At 39.6% G+C, this 17,891-nt stretch overlaps 1 protein-coding gene across 10 annotated transcripts in view; it reads left to right on the top strand.

Annotated features, from left to right (window-relative positions):
• LOC124860211 (protocadherin gamma-C5-like) overlaps positions 1 to 17,891 on the top strand; it is a 295,710-nt gene that overhangs the window by 35,778 nt on the left and 242,041 nt on the right. The window contains exon 1 of one of the 10 annotated variants that reach the window (XM_047353289.1): positions 848 to 3,326. The exons of 6 other annotated variants lie outside the window; for them this stretch is intronic. In XM_047353289.1, coding sequence (XP_047209245.1) covers positions 936 to 3,326 — 2,391 coding nt within the window. In that variant the 5' untranslated portion in view covers positions 848 to 935. Of the gene's footprint in view, positions 1 to 847; positions 3,327 to 4,567; positions 6,993 to 9,129; positions 11,560 to 13,072; positions 15,566 to 17,891 lie in introns of those variants that run through there. 3 more of the 10 variants (XM_047353293.1, XM_047353284.1, XM_047353303.1) reach the window with 3 other exon arrangements.

Genomic DNA, 17,891 nt, shown 5'->3' on the forward strand with positions numbered 1-17,891 from the left:
ACGTCAGTGGATCCATTAATTAAGTATCAAAAAGCAATTTACAGAAAATATAATTTCGCCTTGTCATACTTCTTTTTTTTTTTTTTTTTTACTATTTGAGTCAGTTTAACGTAAAATAGAAATACTTGCTGACTAAATTTGTTGCCAAACTACATAAGCTTCAGGTTCTTCTTAAGTACGTAAGTCTGAATACGTTTTTAGACTTTTGTTTTACTACTATTAGGGATACTAAAAATCAAAAACAAACAATGTCTGTTGTCATTTTTTAATCTAACATATCTGTAATAATGTGGAGAAGTGGACTTGTAACGACCCTAATACCTCTTAAAATGTATTACGTTTTTTGTTTTAAACTGAAAATGAGAAAATTTCAAAACTAACACACCTTTTAAGTCAACAACAGGTTTTAGATAAGGAATTATTTTCTAAACGTGTTTCAAGTTAATCCCAGCTTTTAAATAAAATAGGACTGTTTATCCAGTGAAAGACTTAAATATTGGAATCCAGTTATTCGGAATTTATGGATTTTCCATTTTGTTTTTGGTACTGAGAATGTCTCCTCCTTTTGCTTAACCGCTGTCTGTGGTGCTGAATTACATGTTTCCGCCTTGTATAATGGATGGAAAATGTCTTAGGAGTTATTTTATTTGTGATGCAACATTAAAGTCTTTAGATTCGGTGTTTTTAGTATAGTGGTGAAGTTCACACTGGTTTCGTTTTCTTATCTTTGTAATGTTCAACATCAACTCACGGAGTCGCTATTGGCTTGCAGACACGTATAAGCACAGTTCTCCACCCATAACAAAATCGCATATTTGTTGTCAGGCCAGCGCTCCCATTGTTCCAGGAGATTCGTGGGCCTACATGTATTTTGCGAACATCCTGGTTGTTCAATGAAATAAGATTTTGTTGTTTATCCAAGTTTGATTGAAACGATGGGCTTCAGCAGACATTTTTTACTGATTTTCGTCTGCAGCTTCGCTTTTTACATAAAGGTCTTTGCTGCAGACCTGAGCTATTCCGTTCCGGAGGAATTGAGGCCGGGATCTATTGTTGGAAATATTGCTAAAGACCTCGGACTGGAAGTGATAAAGATGTCAACTCGGAAAGCTCGTATTGATACAGAGGACAGCTACCAGCGTTTCTGTGATCTTGATCTAAAGACGGGGAATTTTATCATAAGGGAAAGGATTGACAGAGAGGAGCTGTGCAGCGAGAAGGCTTCATGCTTGCTGAAATATGAATTAGTCTTAGAGAGCCCCTTGGAGCTGCACCGGATTTCTCTGTTCATTCAAGATGTGAACGACAATTTCCCAGTTTTTCCAAAAGATACAGTTAAATTAGAAATAAGGGAATCGGCTGTTAAGGGAGCTCGATATCGTGTCAACGAGGCACACGACGCCGATAGCGGGCAGAATACAGTCAAGCAATACAATTTACAAAGAAATGAACATTTCGTTTTATCAGTTACAGAAGATGCTGATGGATCCAAAAACATCGAGCTGGTTTTAGACAAAGAGTTGGATCGAGAAAAGGAGCGTGAGTTGAATTTCGCCCTTATTGCTGTTGATGGTGGAAATCCACAGAGATCAGGGACCACAAATATACATGTTACTGTTCTGGATGCTAACGATAATGCACCCGTGTTTGATCAGGCCGTTTACAAAGCAAGTCTCCCTGAAAATGCACCACACGATACTGTCGCAGCAACTGTTAGAGCTACTGATGCAGATGAGGGCGTAAATGGGGAAGTAACCTACGAATTTAGCCGCCTCCCAGAAAAGGCTAAGAGGGTTTTTTCACTAAACAATAAAACAGGGGAACTAAAAGTCATCGGTAGTCTTGATTTTGAAAGTAATTCAAAGTATGAAATGCGCATTAATGCTAAAGACGGTTATGGACTTTCATCTGATTCTAAAGTAATTATCGACATTACTGATGTGAATGACAACGGCCCTGTGATTTATGTAAAATCTCTGACGAGTCCTGTAACAGAAAACGTGTCACCTGGTACAGAGGTGGGCATCATTAACGTGCAGGACAGAGACTCTGAGAAAAATGGACAGGTCCGCTGCTCCATCCAGCAAAACGTCCCTTTTAAGTTGGTTCCTTCTATTAAAAACTATTATTCTCTGGTGACCACAGGACAGCTGGACCGTGAACTAGTGTCTGATTACAACATTACAATCACTGCCACTGATGAGGGCTCTCCACCTCTGTCCTCCTCTAAAACTGTTCAGTTATCTGTAGCTGACATCAACGACAACCCACCTGTGTTTGAGGAACAGTCCTACAGCGCATATGTGAGTGAAAATAACAAACCTGGCTCCACTTTATGCTCCGTTACTGCTAGAGACCCCGACTGGAGACAAAACGGTACAGTGATCTATTCTCTGTTACCTGGTGAGGTGAACGGTGCCTCGGTGTCCTCCTATCTATCTGTTAACGGAGACACGGGGGTGATCCACGCTGTGAGGTCGTTTGATTATGAACAGTTCAGGAGTTTTAAGGTCCATATGATGGCCAGAGACAACGGTTCTCCTCCACTCAGCAGCAACGTGACCGTCAGTGTGTTCATATCGGATGTGAATGACAACTCTCCTCAGATACTGTACCCCGCCCCGGAGGGCAGCTCCTTCATGACCGAGCTGGTCCCCAAAGCTGCACATGGAGGGTCTCTGGTGTCCAAAGTGATAGCGGTGGACGCAGACTCTGGACAGAACGCCTGGCTGTCCTATCAGATAGTCAAAGCTACAGATCCTGGACTTTTCAGTATTGGTCTGCACAGTGGAGAGATCAGGACACAGCGGGACATTTCAGAATCTGACAGCATGAAACAGAACCTGATTGTTGCAGTGAAAGATAATGGACAGCCCTCTCTGTCTGCCACCTGTGCCATGTATTTACTTATTTCTGATAACTTGGCTGAGGTACCAGAACTGAAAGACATTTCTTATGATGAGAAGAACTCCAAACTGACCTCTTATCTGATCATTGCTCTGGTTTCTGTGTCCACCTTCTTCCTGACCTTCATCATCATCATCCTGGGTGTGAGGTTTTGTCGCAGGAGAAAGCCCAGACTGTTGTTTGATGGAGCAGTAGCCATCCCCGGAGCTTATCTCCCTCCTAATTATGCAGATGTTGACGGAACAGGAACTTTACGCAGCACTTACAATTATGACGCCTACCTGACAACAGGATCTAGAACCAGTGACTTTAAGTTTGTATCATCCTACAATGACAACACGCTGCCTGCTGACCAGACTCTGAAGAAAAGTCCTACAGAGTTTGCTGATATATTTGGTCAATCAACTGAATCTTCTGAGGTAGGTTCAAATATTCTGTTATTATCCAAGTCCAGTCCCCTGATGCTTCAACCGATTTTTTGTTGTTGCCATTTTTAAGATTCTTAAAACAGATATTTTATCAACCAAATTCAAACCATGCCATGTAATAACTTTCTTTAAATTTGGCATTACAATCCGAATTTAGCATTTTCAACTTTTATTTTGAATTTTCGAGTTTCCTGCTTTAAACCTTTTTTTTTTTTTGCAGTCCATCAGATTATTTAGTCTTTTATATGGACAGAACCATGGTATGAGTAACTAAATAAATGTGATGTTGTACAAAGTTTCAGGGGACAATGTGAAACCAGTTAGGCTCCTTCCATATTTTTTTTCTGTTGATGGGGTTGTGCGTAGTCAAAATATGTTCAGTCATGCAAGAGATTTAATAGACATCGTTGCCCTTTTTAAAACAGGTCGTTGCTTATTTCCCATCTGTGCTATATCTGCCGATTTCTTTAGGCTTTAATTCATTTCTCTATTAATTTTAAACACACGACTTAATGTCAAATTCTAAAAACATACTCATTAAACTTCGTAGTCTGTCTCGTTGTTGTGGATAACTACAACTGCAGACATTTGGCTGATATTGCGTGGAGATTGCGTGGGATTTTCCCTGATCGTGTACCCCTACATTTTAGAGAGATTTGCAAACGAATCCATCTAAGCGGACATAATCTAATACATGTGATTTAGTACCACGCATTTCTTTAACTTTTCTAAAAATCTTAATAACAATGTCCGTAGTTTGCTTAGGTTGTTTTAAAATCAGGTTTCTATTTCTCTTAAAACTGTGGAGCATAAAGAAAACGTGGCTTTGGCTCTGTCTGTGGTTCTGAATGGACCTAATGCATGCATATGTACCCCTTTCACATTAATGCTGATTTAAAATAAAAATATTTGAGCGGTTCAATCACATATGGATCTTTAAAATAAAACTTTGCCCGTTTTAGGTTTTTATTCTGACTGAGACCTGTTTCGACGTTCTATTTTCCTAAAATAACTAAGTATATTTCAATACCAGCATTTTACACACGGCGTCACTCTCGTTCAGCCTAACCTTGGAATGTTTCATCATGCTGACACACACATCCTTTCATTTCACACTGGCTGTAGTTCTTCTCTTGACTAAACAACAATTCTGCCGCATTTAAAATAGCTGTGCATCAATTTTCGACAAGTATTCACCCCCTTGTTTATTTTTGTACTTGAAACTTTTTTTTTTTTTTTTTTTTTCCGATAAGCGAGAAAACAAAACGGAAGATGGAGAACAAAGCATGTTCAGCTCTCGGTCTGATTACCTTCCTTGGGATGTTGCAAGCCGCCGTTGGAGATGTGTCTTTTTCTTTCCCCGAGGAGATGAAACGAGGATCAGCCATTGGAAATGTAGCAAAAGATCTGGGCCTTGAAGTAGGTAAACTGGCGGCTCGAAAGGCTCGCATAGAAGCAGACGGAAACGGTAAACGGTACTGTGACTTTAATCTGAGCACTGGAGACATCGTTGTAGCCGACAGGATTGATAGAGAGGGGCTTTGTGGAAAAAAGACGTCGTGCGTTTTAACACAAGAGCTTGTTTTAGAAGATCCATTAGAGTTGCATCGCATCAGTCTTCACGTTCAAGATGTTAACGACAATTCACCGCAGTTTAAAAAGAATACTATCAAATTTGAAATAAGAGAATCTGCCATGAAAGACAGTCGCTATCGTTTGGATGAGGCCCATGATGCGGATGTCGGCATGAACGCAGTTCAGGGATATAGCATTGAAAACAATGAACATTTCAGGCTGAATGTTATTTCGAAAAGTGGTGGAGGAAAATTTAGCGAGTTAGTTTTAGTAAAGGAGCTGGACAGGGAACAAATGCAGACACTAAAAATTCCCCTTGTGGCAAAGGATGGGGGCACACCTCAGAGATCAGGTTCTGCAGTTATTCATGTTACTGTGCTGGATGCTAATGATAACGCCCCAGTGTTCAGCGAAGCCGTTTATAAAGCCAGTCTGCCTGAGAATTCCCCATTAGATACTATAGTGGTTAAAGTGAGCGCAACTGATGCAGATGAGGGAGTGAATGGAGAAGTGACTTATGATTTTGACCATTTTTCTGATGAAAATAACGCATTTTCTCTTGATGCGATGAGTGGTGAAGTTAAGCTTACTGGGACATTAGATTATGAGGAAAAACCGTTCTATGAAATGCAAATTACAGCCAAGGATGGTCTTGGTTTAGTTTCTTCCTCAACGTTAATGATTGATGTCACAGATGTCAATGACAACGCTCCAATGACGTCAATAAAATCGTTGAAAAACCCTGTTTCAGAAAATACACCACCTGGTACAGAGGTGGGCATCATTAACGTGCAGGACAGAGACTCTGAGAAAAATGGACAGGTCCGCTGCTCCATCCAGCAAAACGTCCCTTTTAAGTTGGTTCCTTCTATTAAAAACTATTATTCTCTGGTGACCACAGGACAACTGGACCGTGAACTAGTGTCTGATTACAACATTACAATCACTGCCACTGATGAGGGCTCTCCACCTCTGTCCTCCTCTAAAACTGTTCAGTTATCTGTAGCTGACATCAACGACAACCCACCTGTGTTTGAGGAACAGTCCTACAGCGCATATGTGAGTGAAAATAACAAACCTGGCTCCACTTTATGCTCCGTTACTGCTAGAGACCCCGACTGGAGACAAAACGGTACAGTGATCTATTCTCTGTTACCTGGTGAGGTGAACGGTGCCTCGGTGTCCTCCTATCTGTCTGTTAACGGAGACACGGGGGTGATCCACGCTGTGAGGTCGTTTGATTATGAACAGTTCAGGAGTTTTAAGGTCCATGTGATGGCCAGAGACAACGGTTCTCCTCCACTCAGCAGCAACGTGACCGTCAGTGTGTTCATATCGGATGTGAATGACAACTCTCCTCAGATACTGTACCCCGCCCCGGAGGGCAGCTCCTTCATGACCGAGCTGGTCCCCAAAGCTGCACATGGAGGGTCTCTGGTGTCCAAAGTGATAGCGGTGGACGCAGACTCTGGACAGAACGCCTGGCTGTCCTATCAGATAGTCAAAGCTACAGATCCTGGACTTTTCAGTATTGGTCTCCACAGTGGAGAGATCAGGACACAGCGGGACATTTCAGAATCTGACAGCATGAAACAGAACCTGATTGTTGCAGTGAAAGATAACGGACAGCCCTCTCTGTCTGCCACCTGTGCCATGTATTTACTTATTTCTGATAACTTGGCTGAGGTGCCAGAACTGAAAGACATTTCTTATGATGAGAAGAACTCCAAACTGACCTCTTATCTGATCATTGCTCTGGTTTCTGTGTCCACCTTCTTCCTGACCTTCATCATCATCATCCTGGGTGTGAGGTTCTGTCGCAGGAGAAAGCCCAGACTGTTGTTTGATGGAGCAGTAGCCATCCCCGGAGCTTATCTCCCTCCTAATTACGCAGATGTTGATGGAACAGGAACTTTACGCAGCACTTACAATTATGACGCCTACCTGACAACAGGATCTAGAACCAGTGACTTTAAGTTTGTCTCATCCTACAATGACAACACGCTGCCTGCTGACCAGACTCTGAAGAAAAGTCCAACAGAGTTTGCTGATATCTTTGGTCAATCAGAGGAATCTCCAGAGGTAGGCCCAAATATTCAGGAGTTATCCAAGTGACATAGAACTATATTTTAATTTCATTTTTCCACAGGTTTTAGTAGGTCTGTTTGTGTGATCCTTTTAGATTTCATTTCCCAATTCACTTTAACCTAGAAGAAGTCTGACCATTGCCTTGCTCTTTGAAAGTCTTCAATAGTATTTGATAGATTTCAATTTTTTTTTTCATATTCATAATCTTAAATGACTAAATTAATATATATTTTCCTTTTATTTGTCTACTATTTAGATTCTCTATTTTCAACAGCTTGTGGTTTCATTACTATACAATTTGTCTCTTTAAATGATAGAATTTGCCGGGTGTTCCCTTTTCAGGTTTTGAGCCCATCAATTCAATTCTGTTCAGTTCATTTTTTATATAGCCTCAGTTCAAAACAAATGCCATCTCATGGCACTAATAGTAATTTAATTGGTAGTTATAGGGCAAAACTTTGTTGTTTTTCTCACTTAAGAAACATATTGTTTGTGGTTATTAAGTTATAAAGATAATGTGTGGATGTGTTCATAATCATATTTGCTACACAAAACTTTAACTATGAGGTTTTGATCATACTTGGATTAACATAGTTTAACAGAAACATTGTTGGCAAATGTTTTATGTTATATAATATTTAGATTTGCAGTAACTTGGGTAGTTCTATCCTGATCAGATTTTCTTGTTTCATTACAGTGCGGCATTATTTCACTTATTAGGAAGAATTTTTTGAATTGTTGTATTTCTCTCAAGCTTTGAGTGTAAAAACATTTGTGGCATGCTTTGATTTTTTACTGAGTATCAACTTAAGCTATTGAATATCATGGGTTTACTAATAATCTTTCTTTTATGGGCTGAGAGTTGCCAGTTTTTAAAAGACACATCTTTGGAGTTGGTTGGGATTTATGTCTTTTTAGTGAAATTGTGAAAATTAGTTCTTTTGTGATGTTATAAAGGTTTCACTTTGCTTCTTGCCACACTTCTTATTGCTGTCTTACAGTTCATTTATTAATCATGTGCAGTTTTTGGTAAATTATGTTGGTGGTGAAGTGTTTGACAGGCTTAGTAAGAAGGTAATATACATATTATATCCTAGAATTTTATGGTTTTTACATGTACATCTCTCATTATATGTATTTTTTCCTTGAAACATACTAACAATATATAAAAATATTCCTGAGAAATTAAATTATATTGGTCATTTATTTATTTTGTGGTTTGTTTTCACTGAAGTCGGTTTGTTGTTTCTGTGAGGCAGTGTGGCATCATGCTTGTATGTGTCTCTTAATGCCGAAGTGAGTGTCTTAGATCACAAAATTTACCCACCTGCATTTGTTTAAAATGTGACCCTGCTCCAACACTTTATATAAACTATTCATTTATCTCATCAGCCTGGCATCAAGTTATGTAGAAGACTGCTAATAAGGTGGCCATTTTATTCAGGTGTTTTCTCGCAGGGAACAATTTAAGGCCTGCAGCATTCTAGCCCTTGAGGATCGGATTTGCCCACTTCTGTCCTAAAGGCCTGCCTACATAGAATATTGCTGTGATATTTAGCACTACTTTGTCCAGCTTGGGTTTCTGGCACAACGTACCAATTTGTCAAGTAAATTTGTTTCAAAAGGTGCAATTGACATGGAATCCTCACCAGATGTCAGCAACAACCCACCCAGTCTACATGTGCAAAGAAAATCAAGCCATAGATGTCAATAAATTATTGGTAATTAATTGGAATGACACAGGGTGAAAGCATTGAACATATGAAGAAAGTGAGGTGCAGAAAGGCAAGGGAAGTTATGACATTAACTCAAATCTAGCAGTAATTAGAGAGTAATCCTGTATTTTATTGCGAATTAAACACCTACTTTTTTTTTTTTTTTTTTACCCGATTGTATACATTTTTATCTTTCCAAAAGGGACGTTATTGTCTGATTTGTCAACTTATTTTTGTCTGCTCAGAGCGATTGGTGTCACTGTACACAAAGGAAAAGAGAGAGGTTCCACCACTTGATCCTTTTTTTTAGTTTTTCCAAGCTCATTGTGTTGCAGCGTCTCTTGGTTAAAGGCACCAATATAAATATATTGAAAATAATCCGCGTTAATTAAAAGTAAAACAATCTTCGTCGACGAAGTGAAGAGATAAGGAGGATATTCTTTCAAACCATGAGGAATACTGTCAGAGGATTTGCTTTCATTCGCTTTTGTGTTTTCTTCCACATCGCTCTGCATTTTTCCTATGGAGATGTGAGCTACACAATAGCCGAGGAGATGAAACGCGGATCTGTGATCGGAAACATTGCAAAAGACCTCGGGCTCGGGATAGCCACACTGTCGTCTCGTAAAGCTCGCATTGACACAGACAGGGATGATAAAAGGTATTGTGATATTAACCTGAGCACCGGAGATTTGATTGTTACTGAAAGGATGGACCGGGAAAGCCTTTGTGACAAGAAGTCGACCTGTATTTTAAAAGAGGAGCTGATTCTGGAACACCCTTTAGAGCTTCAGCGCATCAGTATTCATGTGCAAGATATAAACGATAACGCCCCAGAGTTTAGTGAAGACTTGATTTCATTTGAAATAACAGAATCAGCAATCAAAGGAGCCAAATTCCTACTTACTGAGGCCCGTGATGCGGACATCGGAACAAATGCTGTGCAGCGTTATATTCTGCAGAATAATGAGTATTTCACTATTAATGTAAACACAGAAGCTGGTGGGCGGAAACACGGTGAACTGGTGTTGGTTAAAGAATTAGACCGAGAACAAAAGAGAGAATTACAATTAGTGCTTACTGCTCTAGATGGGGGCTCTCCTCAGAGATCAGGTACTGCAGTTATTCATGTTGCTGTGCTTGATGCTAACGATAATGCCCCTGTGTTCAGCAATCCTGTTTATAAAGTCAATCTGCCTGAAAATTCTCATGCTAATACTGTGGTAATAAAAGTCAGCGCAACTGATGCAGATGAGGGTCCGAATGGAGAGATTACCTATAATTTCGACCATATGTCTAATAGTTATGTCTCTCTGTTTTCTCTTGATCAAAAGACAGGGGAGATCAAAGTGAAGGGCCCAATTGATTACGAAACGGATTCTTCAATTGAATTACGAATACGCGCAAAAGATGGTCCAGGTCTCACTTCTTATTGCACAGTAATTATAGAAATAAAAGACGTCAACGACAACCAACCTATCATAAGCTTAAAATCTTTGTCCAATCCCATAACTGAAAACGTGTCACCTGGTACAGAGGTGGGCATCATTAACGTGCAGGACAGAGACTCTGAGAAAAATGGACAGGTCCGCTGCTCCATCCAGCAAAACGTCCCTTTTAAGTTGGTTCCTTCCATTAAGAACTATTATTCTCTGGTGACCACAGGACAGCTGGACCGTGAACTAGTGTCTGATTACAACATTACAATCACTGCCACTGATGAGGGCTCTCCACCTCTGTCCTCCTCTAAAACTGTTCAGTTATCTGTAGCTGACATCAACGACAACCCACCTGTGTTTGAGGAACAGTCCTACAGCGCATATGTGAGTGAAAATAACAAACCTGGCTCCACTTTATGCTCCGTTACTGCTAGAGACCCCGACTGGAGACAAAACGGTACAGTGATCTATTCTCTGTTACCTGGTGAGGTGAACGGTGCCTCGGTGTCCTCCTATCTATCTGTTAACGGAGACACGGGGGTGATCCACGCTGTGAGGTCGTTTGATTATGAACAGTTCAGGAGTTTTAAGGTCCATGTGATGGCCAGAGACAACGGTTCTCCTCCACTCAGCAGCAACGTGACCGTCAGTGTGTTCATATCGGATGTGAATGACAACTCTCCTCAGACACTGTACCCCGCCCCGGAGGGCAGCTCCTTCATGACCGAGCTGGTCCCCAAAGCTGCACATGGAGGGTCTCTGGTGTCCAAAGTGATAGCGGTGGACGCAGACTCTGGACAGAACGCCTGGCTGTCCTATCAGATAGTCAAAGCTACAGATCCTGGACTTTTCAGTATTGGTCTCCACAGTGGAGAGATCAGGACACAGCGGGACATTTCAGAATCTGACAGCATGAAACAGAACCTGATTGTTGCAGTGAAAGATAATGGACAGCCCTCTCTGTCTGCCACCTGTGCCATGTATTTACTTATTTCTGATAACTTGGCTGAGGTGCCAGAACTGAAAGACATTTCTTATGATGAGAAGAACTCCAAACTGACCTCTTATCTGATCATTGCGCTGGTTTCTGTGTCCACCTTCTTCCTAACCTTCATCATCATCATCCTGGGTGTGAGATTCTGTCGCAGGAGAAAGCCCAGACTGTTGTTTGATGGAGCAGTAGCTATCCCCGGAGCTTATCTCCCTCCTAATTACGCAGATGTTGATGGAACAGGAACTTTACGCAGCACTTACAATTATGACGCCTACCTGACAACAGGATCTAGAACCAGTGACTTTAAGTTTGTATCATCCTACAATGACAACACGCTGCCTGCTGACCAGACTCTGAAGAAAAGTCCGACAGAGTTTGCTGATGTGTTTGGAGATAATGATTCTTCCCCCGAGGTAAGAACGCGTTTTCTTAAGTGTTTTTTCCCCCCCTTTTTTAAAATCCCATAAATCTCAAATCTCACTCACGTCATCTTGAGTATTATAACCGTCGCAATTTTATTTTTTCTAGATATTCACTGCATTGCCACATATATTTAGTTTTGGCTCTAATGGTTAATGGGTGTTACTAATGTTATTCTACACAAAAACAGCTCTTTCTCAGATCACATGATCAGCTGTCGGGTTTGTTTTGGTGCTGAAATGAGCTCGAACAAATAGAGTTAAATGGATGGAGTTGTAGCCTTTTGCTGTTTGACCATATTATTTATTTTGATCATAAGTCTATGTAAAATTACCCCCTATGTTTCGCTGATCACAGTGGAAATATGATTATTCTCCCTTTTGATAAAAGTTTTTTATTAGTTATTTTTGGACGGTCATATAGTAGGAAAAAATCCAGCTGCTTGTTGTACCAGCTGTGATTGTTTACTGTCTCCACAAGCCTGATATAAATTCATTTATTTATCTATTGTTACGTGTTCCCACTGAGCTTTCATTTATTATTTTTTATGTATGGTAAACTCGTCGTTAATTGATATCTTTATAGTTAATTTTGTTGTTGCGTTGCGTTTTAAAATCATTAATGTGTTCATAGGAAATAAGTGCTGTCAGATTTTTCTTTTTCTTCAGACTTATGTTGCAGTTGAAGATAGCCAGCCCTTTCTCTTAATCATAAATATGTCTTATTTTTTTAAATGATATTGAGCTACGTTTTTCAAGCAGTGTTGTAAATATTTTAGTTGAATCGGTGTGTGCTATTTGCCTCGTTTGTCTATCTCTTTTTGATTATCTGTATCTCCAGACACACAATTTCGTTCCCTCTTTGTACCTTAGTTTGAACGTCATCCTATTATTTAAGTAACATGCATAGTTGATTGTGTTTGGGTTTTGGTAAATGACATGAGCCAACATTGTTGTTTGTATTGTAAGAAAGCTACTTTAGTATTTACTTGTGAGAAAGTTTCATTTAAGTGCCACTGTATCAAATTTGCCCTATAGCAGTCAAACCGCTAGGCTGAAGTAGCTTTTTTTTGTGCCAATTTCGTACTCAATATTTAAATATTGTGATACATTTTAAGTAATGGAAACTTTACATATGTTGTGTAGTCTTTGTCGAGTTTTCAGAACGAAATCTTAATAAAACGCATGTATGTTTTTTTTTGTTTGTTTTGTACATTAAGAAACATGCAGGGGTTGCGGTCAATTTTAACAGCTTTGATGCAAACATGTGAAAATTAGTGGTTCTCAGATTAGAATGCACAAATGAGAAAATGACCTCTTCAGCACGGATCACGTTTACCTATCTGAAACCTCGTATTGGCTTTTTAAAAGTAAACTCTAGTTTTTGTCTGGGCAGAGCTCCAGGTGGCAATTTGTTGCGCCCACTCAAGATGTCGCTGTGTACCAGCACTATACGTTTTGCTGTCATTATCCTCACAGCATTATGCTGCAGAATGTGAGACAGGGTGTTGCAGCTGATCATACGAGAGAGAAATACGGTTGCGGATTGTGAGGATTTCGGTGTAAATGCCATTTTTTCTTAATTTTTTTCCCCGTTTTTTACACGGATTAGGGTACGGAGATGGCTAATACAAGCTCTGCAGTCCGGGGTCTCGTCCTGGCCATGCTGTTTTATGCTTTACATTTGGCAGAGGGAGATTTGAGCTATTCATTTCCAGAGGAGATGCGACGAGGATCAGTGGTCGGAAATATCGCGAAAGACTTGGGTCTCGAAGTCAGCAAACTGTCCGCTAGAAAGGCTCGGATTGATACAGAAGGAAGTGACAAACATTATTTTGACATAAACATCCGTAATGGAGATTTAGTTATCTCCGACAGGCTCGACAGAGAAGGCCTTTGTGGAGACAAAGCATCCTGCGTTTTGAAACAAGAGATCACGTTGGAGAATCCATTAGAACTGCATCGAGTAAACCTGCATGTTCAGGATATAAACGATAACGCTCCGCAATTTAATAAAGAACTGATCCAAATTGATATATGGGAATCTGCAGCGAAAGGTGCTCGTTTTCCAATAGAGGAAGCACATGATGCAGACGTAGGCCAAAATTCAGTACAGACTTATAACCTGCAGAAAAATGAAAATTTTATTCTCGGTGTTGGAACAAATTCTGTGGAGCTTGTCCTGAGCAAAGAACTTGACCGTGAGAAATTAAAAGAAATCAGTCTTCTTCTGACGGCTCTTGATGGTGGATCACCACAAAGGACAGGTACTGTGAGGATTCATATAAATGTCTTGGATGCAAATGATAACGTGCCAGTGTTCAGCCAGCCCATTTACAAGACCAGTGTGGAAGAAAACTCTCCAGTAGGAACTGTTGTTCTAACAGTTAATGCAACTGATGAAGATGAAGGATTAAATGGGGTGGTTACATATGATTTTGGACACATTTCAGATGAGGTTAAGGCAATATATGAAATAGACAGTAAAACAGGTGAAATAAAACTGATGACTGGAGTTGATTTTGAAACAGTGCCGTTGTTTGAACTTCGGGTGACAGCAAAAGATGGGTTGGGATTGACCTCTTATTCTAAGGTCATAATTGATATCACTGATGTAAATGACAATGCACCAATTATATATTTAAAATCACTCTCCAGTCCTGTACCTGAGAACATCCCACCTGGTACGGAGGTGGGCATCATTAACGTGCAGGACAGAGACTCTGAGAAAAATGGACAGGTCCGCTGCTCCATCCAACAAAACGTCCCTTTTAAGTTGGTTCCTTCTATTAAAAACTATTATTCTCTAGTGACCACAGGACAGCTGGACCGTGAACTAGTGTCTGATTACAACATTACAATCACTGCCACTGATGAGGGCTCTCCACCTCTGTCCTCCTCTAAAACTGTTCAGTTATCTGTAGCTGACATCAACGACAACCCACCTGTGTTTGAGGAACAGTCCTACAGCGCATATGTGAGTGAAAATAACAAACCTGGCTCCACTTTATGCTCCGTTACTGCTAGAGACCCCGACTGGAGACAAAACGGTACAGTGATCTATTCTCTGTTACCTCGTGAGGTGAACGGTGCCTCGGTGTCCTCCTATCTATCTGTTAACGGAGACACGGGGGTGATCCACGCTGTGAGGTCGTTTGATTATGAACAGTTCAGGAGTTTTAAGGTCCATATGATGGCCAGAGACAACGGTTCTCCTCCACTCAGCAGCAACGTGACCGTCAGTGTGTTCATATCGGATGTGAATGACAACTCTCCTCAGATACTGTACCCCGCCCCGGAGGGCAGCTCCTTCATGACCGAGCTGGTCCCCAAAGCTGCACATGGAGGGTCTCTGGTGTCCAAAGTGATAGCGGTGGATGCAGACTCTGGACAGAACGCCTGGCTGTCCTATCAGATAGTCAAAGCTACAGATCCAGGACTTTTCAGTATCGATCTCCACAGTGGAGAGATCAGGACACAGCGGGACATTTCAGAATCTGACAGCATGAAACAGAACCTGATTGTTGCAGTGAAAGATAATGGACAGCCCTCTCTGTCTGCCACCTGTGCCATGTATTTACTTATTTCTGATAACTTGGCTGAGGTGCCAGAGCTGAAAGACATTTCTTATGATGAGAAGAACTCCAAACTGACCTCTTATCTGATCATTGCTCTGGTTTCTGTGTCCACCTTCTTCCTGACCTTCATCATTATCATCCTGGGTGTGAGGTTCTGTCGCAGGAGAAAGCCCAGACTGTTATTTGATGGAGCAGTAGCCATCCCCGGAGCTTATCTCCCTCCTAATTATGCAGATGTTGACGGAACAGGAACTTTACGCAGCACTTACAATTATGACGCCTACCTGACAACAGGATCTAGAACCAGTGACTTTAAGTTTGTGTCATCCTACAATGACAACACGCTGCCTGCTGACCAGACTCTGAAGAAAAGTCCTACAGAGTTCGCTAATATCTTTGGAGATAATGATTCTTCTCCCGAGGTAGGAACAGTTTTACCTTATAGGTAAAGATATTTAAACATATTTGATTCTATTGTATGAGTCTTGCTTCTGTTATTTGTTCCTTTATTTTTAACCAGTAATGATGCAACCTAACTCATTACTTTTTGGATTCAATTAGAATCACAACCAGATTTTGAAATTTATATTTATTAAATGTGTAAATGTTGTATGTAAAGTAAAGGAAAGGAAAATAAACATACAGACATGTTCCCTTTTCTTCCAATTAAAGACCATCTTTTTTCTCTTCCATTTGGATTATCTAGTTTGTCATTGAATGAGACGCTTTTGTGTTTGTAAATTCAAAGGTCTCAGTGGGACAAACTTAGAAGTTTTTTATTTTATTTTACTTGTACTTTTTGAATAAATCAAAAAGTAATTTTAACAACTTAAATAGTAATCTTATGTATAAAGTTTGATTATTCCATAATCAAATTACTCCTGAAGAAAACTTGGTTTCTTTTCTTAATTATAAAAAAAATATTATTTAACAGCGACTCATCGCAATAACTTCAAAAATATCAATAATTATATGTAATAAAAAAAGAGCCGTTTTGTCTTCCATCAGTTCAAGCTTTTATTTATTTTAACACTTTAATTAACAATTAAAATCAGTTAAAACTTTATGCACTTTGCATAAAGCAAAACATTTAAGGCAACTCCCTGCCTTAAACTTTGTCACACATTTTGAAAAAAAAAGAAACACCTAAAAAAACAAGACTGTTCAGTGATGAGATATCATGTTGACACATGTATCAAGTCATTCTTGTGGGGTCTGCAGCTGTAGCAATAGTTCACCGGCATCCAGTCCATGTAAAATCTTCTGAGTGAATTTAAGAGTGTTGCTCAGTTGTTTGGGATAGTTAAGATGAACACAGATGAGACCAAATATCACAAGGAAAGCGTCTTCAAGCCTGGGCAGGCTCATCACATTTGAACAGACTTGTTCTCCAGGTGGTAGTGAACTGGAGTCATGGCGTTTTCATTGAAGATCCACAAGATCTGTCTTATCCCCTTTGTGGAAGAGAAAAAAGGGGAATGAAGTGACGTACACGTAGTATATAGGTAAAAAAAAAAAAAAAAGCCACCGTTGAACACAATATTTCAAGGCTTCTGATCCTTCTGTTGTTATGTTTTAGTTAACTATGATGATGGAATCATCCATCCATTGTCAGCTGCTTATTAGGACTGCTTGTGAGTGTGTTTGTGTGCCCATTATGGCTAAATATCTACAACCCTAGTGGATCCAAATTAAGATGTTAAACATTTCCTTTTAGGTCCATAGTTGAAATTTCCCAACTGGACAAACTGGAGGAAAAATTATTAAAATGTTGCATAAAATATAGTATTTGTATGAATAAATGTTTAAAAAAAATGTTCAGTTATAAGAAAGAGGTTAATAGTGTATTTCTGAGACTTACAATGTATGTTCTGAAAAATCCAGACTTCTTCATGTAATTACACAGGAAGAGCATGGAGAACAGTGGAACACATTCCTTTCTCAATTTTTTTAACCTTATTTCAGGATCTAGTTTTCAGTTCTTGATGAACTTATGTGTCTCCTTTTGTCTCTTTCGCATTTTCCAAATTTGTGGTGGGTCTGGGTCTTTGTTTCTGTCCTTGGTGCTGAAAAGAATCATTGTACTCAGACAAGGCATGCCAGCTTCGTCAGCAAATGTTGCTGAATTTCCTGATAATTGTCGAAATTATGTTAAATATCTTGGGAAACATTTGGGTTCTTGTACTGTTCATAGTTTAATGGTAAAAGTCCAGACAGGAATATCATATTCCCTATGTTTTAGCATATCACATTCATGATATTGTAAACATAAAATTGCCCTCAATGCCATTTGATCTACAATTGGATCAAAACTACATTACATAGATATAACTACATTTCCCCTGTTTTGATAAAACAAATTGTTTTTCTTGTTTACCCATTGTACGACTTTTTACTCACTAGATGACCTTTATTTTTTCTTCCTCCTTTACAGTAGAGAAAAAGTGTATTTGGGGTCTTTCTGTTGTTCATTGGTGCAGACGTGTTGCCAAAGCTACCCTTGATGTTGGGAATTTTACCCACGCTGCTGCATTTTCAGATGCAATATATCCCTGGTTTTCATAGAACGTCTTCAACTAAATTAAGATTTTGTATTATTTATTTATTAGTGATTTCATTTTGTGATTTTAAAAGTGTCTGGTTTGCAAAAAGATTTTCCGGTAGAAGCATTTGCTTATATTTTATCTAAAAAGGTGTACCTTATAAGATGGCTTAAATCAAGATAAAAAAAAAAAGTGTTTTCGTTTT

The sequence above is a fragment of the Girardinichthys multiradiatus genome, chromosome 23 (assembly GCF_021462225.1).
Source record: "Girardinichthys multiradiatus isolate DD_20200921_A chromosome 23, DD_fGirMul_XY1, whole genome shotgun sequence".
In the NCBI taxonomy this organism is placed as follows: domain Eukaryota; kingdom Metazoa; phylum Chordata; class Actinopteri; order Cyprinodontiformes; family Goodeidae; genus Girardinichthys; species Girardinichthys multiradiatus.